Raw genomic sequence first — 7,153 nt, 5'->3', positions numbered from 1 at the left:
TTTGTGTGTGAGAATGCATAGTTTCCCAAGATCCATGAGTGCTGGTTGATTAGCTGAAGCCTGCAGGACGTGGTTTAAAAGGTATGCGTATCCACAATAAGACCTAGATTGCAATCATGTGCAATTTTGAGAAAATCACTTAAATTATCTCTGTTTCAATTCTGCCACCTACAGATCAGAAAAAAGAAAAAATTATACTAGCCTGTTTCCTCTTTTGAGGGTTGTTAGATTGGAATGAGATTATGGGCCTAAGAAAATTTAAAAGGTTAGAGTGATACAAAGTGTAATTAATTTTACACCTCAAACTAACCTGATATAACGTTACCTCTAACAAGGTCTGTAAGGAATTTAATTCAGTGCCTGGGATTCAGTAAATGCCCAACGAATGTTAGCTTTTATTTTTTTTTCTGCTTTATCTCCCCAAACCCCCCCGTACACAGTTGTAGTTAGTTGCGGGTCCTTCCAGTTGTGGGATGCGGGACGCCGCCTCAATGTATCCTGACTAGCGGTGCCATGTCCATGCCCAGGATCCAAACCCTGGGCCACCACAGCGGAGCACGCGAACTTAACCACTCGGCCATGGAGCCCACCTCCGATGTTAGCTTTTAGAGTTGTGGGGGAACAGAATTTGCTATCCCAAAATGTTTCTCTTTGGCTTGATTATTTTTAAGAACAAAAGACTCAGGAAGAAACTTTGACCTTCCCCCTAACTGCCTAAAAGAATTTAAGATAGAAGGCCTGTTTCAGGAAGGAGCTAATACCATAAGACATCTATAGTATAATATGAACTAGGTTCGGTAGACAGGGAGGAACCTAGCAAGGCCTCTTGGATCAAAGTCCTCTCTAGCTCTCATTATCTTTGCAAGACACGGCAAAGATTTGTTTACCAAACACTTGCTTTTCCATCTCCATGTGAATTGCCTTCATCCCCTTTGAAATCCCAAAGCACTACCCCCAATACCTTCCTTTGTCTTTAGCTGAAGATGATATTTAAGGTGGTGGCATCAGCCATTTTGGTGAGTTACTCAGTTTTCCTGGGTTTCTCCCATGTATACGTGTTATTAAATTTGTTTGATTTTCTCCTGTTATTCTGTCTCATGTCAATTTAATTCTTAGACCAGTCAGAAGACCCTGGAGGGTAGAGGAATATTTCTTCCTCCCCTACAGAGTTAACTGCTCTTTTTCTACAATTATCCAAGAATGACCAACCATAGCAGTTTATTGTTGGCTGAGAAATCTTTTCATCAGGTAAAAAGCACTTAAAGGTCTTGCCTTCTGAATTGTCACCAGCATACAGTAGATCCTAGATCTAATGTAATCTAGAGTGTAAACCATTCCCCAACTGTCAAAATAACTGTTCTCTGAATGCTTTTCATCTCCACGTTTCCTTAGCTCAAAGATGGTGATCAGGACAACCAGACCAACTTGGTGATGATGACTGAGTGATGAAATAGTGATTAAAGGGAAAGATGAAGCTGGTGTAACAAAGATGGGAGGGGCTGAGGGAAAGCATATAGTAGGGGGCTCAGAGCAAACATGGGGACACTGTCTTCTTGAGCTAAGGTAGTGAATCCTGTCCCCCACAGCCCTGGCCTCAGAAACTCCATGGGGAAGATAAGTTCTGAGCCTAGAGCTCCATTTTCCACAAACAGCTGAACCACTTTTAGGGAGATGGGCTTTTAGAGACAGCAGATAGAGGGGCCTGGATCCAGAAGTCTAAGGAACTGGGCTTCTTCTTCTTTCCCTGAAAGATCCTAATAGAGGCAGAATCCCCCACCTTCCCTGTAGTAGAAGAGCCTCCATCCGTCTATCCGGAGCCCACTTTCTCCCCCCATTTATGCCCAGAGCTGCTGTCCAATCCCATTGTGTGCCCCCATACCTAACCATATCCACTGATTCTACCAGGTGTTCCTGAGGAGAAGACTGGGCTTCAAGTTCTACTCTCTGCTGATCTTCTACATCTCACAGGGAAAGATCTGGACTGCTATGAAATTTATCATCTATTTAAGTGTCATTGTTGGTATGTATCCATGACCACCTACTGTCCTATAAGGCATGGGTTAATGTAGGATGGTGTAAGATAGACATGGGATGTGCAGAGAGTGCAAAAGAAGAGTCAAGAAAAACAGTTACAATGACAACTAGGGGTCTTTCCTCTTAGACTCCATTCAAAGGCCCTCAGGAGAGGCTGAGCCCCCCCCTTTCAGTGCTAAGCTATGGGTGTGTTATGGCATGAACCTGCCTTGGAGAATGCTCAACAGTGAGTTATTCCAAAATGGGGCCTCATCACCCACTGGGCAAGTCCCCATAGTCACAAAGATAGAGAGCTCATTCTGATGTCTGACATGCCCCCATTTTCAAAAGCTTAGAAACTCAGAAGGTAGGGAATGGAGAAGGTATGAACAAAAGATCAAATGCAAGGGCCCTATCTCCTGCACTCCCTGACTTCCGTGAAGTTCTTCTGACGGCCGAATTTGCCGGTGAGGCATATCCCCCTACTCCCTGACTGCCTAGGTTGCATCATAAATTAGCCATATGAGCTTGTACAAGTTAATCTGTGCTTCAGTTTCTACAGTCAAAATGGGGATATTACTATCTGCAATATTGAGTCATTGTAAAGATTAAATAAATCCAAGTAAAGCACTTAGAACAAGAGCTCAGTGTCTCTTATTAATACTCCATCCTTTTTCCCTTGGGATTTCTAACTGTGTGATCACACAGAGAAGGGTGTGGTGAGGTACAGGCCTAGGCTTGGGGAGGATCAAGAGAAGTACTGAGGACAGCCAAAACAAGAACAGTACTTTATTTCTGATACTAGAAACAGCCTTCCTCCCCTTTCTCCTCTAGTTTTTTTCAGTAATTCATTTATGAAAAACATTGCATGTTCATATTAGAAAATTTGGAAATATTAAAAAGTAGAAAAAAATAAACACCATGCATAATCCCACCTTTCAGCTAACACTTTGTTGAATTTACTCACAGGATTTATTTATTTTTTTGCATTTAAGTGGTTTATTTTTTGTTTGTTTACTTGTTTTTAGATAATTGGATTACTAGATTAAACGTACATTTTTACTATTATTTTTAACTTAAAGAAAGGTTATCAGTATTTCTATTGCTGTTTAATATTCTTTATAATACAATTTTAATATGTATAATGTTCCATTTGTTCATGTACTATTTTATTTCAAAGTCCAACATTATTGTATTGGCCATTTATGTTTCCAATGTTTAGCTCTTATAAATAATGCTAAAATGATCACACTTACTTATAATCTTTATCCAGATCTGGTTATTTATTTAGAATGAATTCTTGGAGTTAGAATTGCTAGGTCACAGGTGACGAATCATTTACAATTCTTTACACTTATTTCTAAACTGCTTTTAAAGAAGACAGAATCAATTCACATTCCTACAAGCAGTGAATGAGAGTCTCTCTCATGGTACTTTCTTAAATTGATTATCAACATTAAACAAAAAATTATTATAAATAGATAAAATGATATGTCATTTTAATTTACATTTTTATTTGAAAAAAATGTCAAACATTTTCAAATTTTCTGGCCAATAGATTATTTCTTTAAAATTATCCATATTCCTTTTCAACTAGGAAATTGTTGATTGTCTTATCTGTTCTAAGAATGTCTTATATATTAAGTATATTAATTATTTTCTCAGGGATATTTTTCTCTGCTCAGTCATCTGCGCAGAAAGAAGACCATGCTCCCTATTTGGTATACCTCAAGTCTCACTTCAACCCCTGTGTAGGTGTCCTTATCAAAAACAACTGGGTGTTGGCCCCAGCTCACTGCTACTTACCGTGAGTATTGAGCATTCCCACCCTCCAAAAGACCTCCTAATCACTCTACATCAGTAGTCTTCAAACAGAGGAAACATTTGCCTTCCAGGCAACATCTGAAGATATTTTTGGTTGTCATAATGGGGGGTGGGGAGGAGGCTGTGCTATTAACATCTATCTAGTGGGTAGAGGTCAGGGCAAGGATGCTGCTAAACATCCTACCATACACAGGACAGTTCCCACAACAAAGCATTATGCAACCCAAAATGTCAATAGTCCACTTTTGAGGAGCCCTGCTCTATATACTACGCCTCTTCAGTCTCCCATCAGTTTTTCCAAGTTTTTTACTGGCAATATGAATACATTTTATCAGATAAGAGAACAGCAGGTAACTGATGGTGGACTCAAATTGGAAAAATTGAGAATTTTTAAAAAGAACTAATGACAAAGGTATGGATAAGTTATAGAGAAAGCACAAAGAATAGTTCAGTACCCCCAGGGTTAGTTCTAGAGAGGTGCAGTTACTACCCCTGGATCTAAAGGAGCAAGTGGAGAAAAGGGTAACAAGGTGGGGGTGGAGGGCAGGGAGGAGACAGAGAGAGAAAAAGCACTGTATGGAGAGACTGCCTGATAAGAGTTGTAACTTTTGCTCAGGAGACACAGCCAACAGTCAATCTGTGGCAACCCTGCAGGAAAGGAGCTGGGAGGATAAATGCCCAACCTCACTCCTCTCCCTCCAATTACTTTCTTGTGCTTCCTATTGGCCAAAACCCAATCAGAAGCCAGAGGACAAGAGAGCCTATTGATTTAATCCACATACATCACCTCACAAAGGTGCAGAGCAGGATGAAGCAGGATTGTCAGTGGATCTAATGAAGCAAACAGGAGATATCCAATACTCAGCTCATCCCTTTCTCTTACTTCTACCAGAATAAAAATGTCCAATTAGATAGGTTGGAGCTGGAGAGGATGGAAAATAATATTTCTATACCATGCATAATTTTCCTCTCCACTACATTAAGGACACAACATGAAAACACGTGGCTAAAGGCTCCACCACTCACTGTGTGACCAAGGGCAAATTACTCTTATGTGCTTCCATTATTTCATCTGTAAAATGGAGATTAAAAATAGAACCCACCTCAAAGATATGTTGTGAGCTGTAAATGAGGTCATCTAGAATCCAGATAAAGCATTTGACATAGTACCTGGCACACTGTAACATTCAATATCAGCTTTGATGATGATAATGATGATGAGGAGGAGGAGGAGGATGACAGTGATTACTTCTAACCCCCTCTCTCTCCAGAAATCTGAAAGTGATGCTGGGAAATTTCAAGATCAGAATCAGAGATGGGACAGAGCAGGCAATTAACCCTGTCCAGATTATCCGTTATTGGAACTACAGCCATAGCTCCCCCCAGGATGACCTCATGCTCATCAAGCTTGCTAAGCCTGCTGTCCTCAACACCAAAGTCCAGCCCCTTCCCCTCGCCACCAGCAACGTCTGGCCAGGCACTGTCTGTCTGCTTTCAGGTTTGGACTGGAGCCATGACAACAGTGGTGAGTACACCTCCCACAGCAAATCAGTAACCCCTGAAAAGGATCACACAGGTCTGCATAACTGAGAAGAGAGGAGAGGAGAATAGGTGGAGACCAAAGGGAGACACTACACGACTGGTCTAGCAAAAAGAGACCCTCCCAGAAGTCCAAAGCCCCTCCTTTCCCAGAGCATCTAATGCCCCACAGCCTCTTCAGGGCTTCAGCAGCTGGAGCCACCAGGCCATCTGACCCTGTACAGAGGCCACACTGTTCCTGATTGTCAGAGGCACAATTCCCATTAAAGAGGCTATGTTCCTCCCTCCCATACAGGCTCATTTTACTTGTAGAGGACACCACTGAGAGCTTGAGTCAGGTCAGCTCTTATTCCTCCAAGACTGGACACAGAGTAGAAAGAAAACTCTGCTTTTTAAAGAGACATAAAGCCTATTTCAAAATCCTTGGGATTAACTCTCATAACTGTGCACAAGATCATTCTTTCCTTTTTCGCATTCCTTATTTTCTTCAGACACACACACAAAACACCAGTTGAAATAGAGGGTGGTAATTGGAAGGGCTGAATAACAATGGTGAACAGGAAGGTTTCTTTTATCCCTGTCTTCTCTCAGGCCGACACCCTGATTTAAGGCAGAACCTGGAGGCCCCTGTGATGTCTGATAAAGAGTGCCAGAAAACCGAACAAGGAAAAAGCCACAGAAACTCCTTATGTGTTAAATTTGCGAAAGTGTTCAGCCGAATTTTTGGGGTAATCTTTTCTCTATATTCAGCTTTCATTTACTTGTATGTGTCTAGTTAATTTATATTATAATCTATATTTAATCTATAATAATATATAATAAATATATATAATCTATATATAATCTATATTTAATCATATTTTAAAAAATTTGAAATCCCTTATCCCCTCATAATTTTTTGAGAATTTGTTAAGGCTGCAGCAAAGGCCCCATTGTTTCTTCAGTAATGGGCTCTCCTTGGATGTCTTTATTCGTTAAAGGGTATCATGCAGTACCTGTAGTTAACAACACTTTTCTAGGTTGTTATTCTCATAGCTGCAAGTGAAAATGGGCATTGCTTTAAAAAAATAATTCAAATATTTCACAAATTGAAACTGGCTTCACTAGCTCAAATAAAGGAGGTTTGACTCATTTTACATGTGAGTTCTATAGAAGTTTTCTCTGACTTTCTCAAAATCACACAAGGCTAGTCACAGGAAACCTAAATCAGTGACTCAAGCTTCCTGTCTCATGATCCAGTGCTCTTTTCGTGACCCAGCAGGCTACCTCTAGGCAGGGCTCATTCAAGTTAGGGACTAGAGGGCTCCTGTGAGAAGATCTAATCATATCTCTTTCTCTCTCCTTCTTTCTGCACAATCTCTGGTAGGAGGTAGCTGTCGCTACTGTCATCTGCAAAAACAAGCTCCAGGGGATTGAGGTCGGACATTTCATGGGAGGCGATGTCGGCATCTACACGAATGTTCACAAATACATACACTGGATTGAAAGCGTCACTAAAGACAAATGAGACCCCACTACTCCCTCTGAGTCCCACTGGCTCCACCATCAACTCTACAGGCCATTACTTTCCCCGAACTCAAAATAAAATGTCCAAATAGAAATATTTGGGTGCTTCACACCAATGGCCTCTGTTTTCCTGTTTGTGCCTTTGCCCACGGATCATAGTGATGAGAAGAACCAAGAACAATACATGAAATGAGCACTTACTAAACTGTACTGGCTTATATCTATTGTCTCAGTTAATGCTCATAACAAACCTTTGAGGTTATCTTTTATC

General features: G+C 40.8%; 1 protein-coding gene across 1 annotated transcript; it reads left to right on the top strand.

Annotated features, from left to right (window-relative positions):
- The first annotated feature begins 1,986 nt into the window (after nucleotides 1–1,986).
- PRSS37 (serine protease 37) lies at nucleotides 1,987–6,883 on the top strand. Its single transcript, XM_046670525.1, has 5 exons — nucleotides 1,987–2,020; nucleotides 3,679–3,820; nucleotides 5,109–5,362; nucleotides 5,968–6,104; nucleotides 6,743–6,883. The coding sequence occupies exons 1-5, from the start codon at nucleotides 1,987–1,989 to the stop codon at nucleotides 6,881–6,883; spliced, it is 708 nt and encodes a 235-aa protein (XP_046526481.1).
- The last annotated feature ends 270 nt before the right edge of the window (nucleotides 6,884–7,153 follow it).

This window comes from Equus quagga, chromosome 8 (genome assembly GCF_021613505.1).
Source record: "Equus quagga isolate Etosha38 chromosome 8, UCLA_HA_Equagga_1.0, whole genome shotgun sequence".
NCBI classification, from domain to species: domain Eukaryota; kingdom Metazoa; phylum Chordata; class Mammalia; order Perissodactyla; family Equidae; genus Equus; species Equus quagga.
The sequence above is the reverse complement of the archived record's forward strand: the minus strand, read 5'-3'. Positions and strand labels throughout refer to the sequence as shown.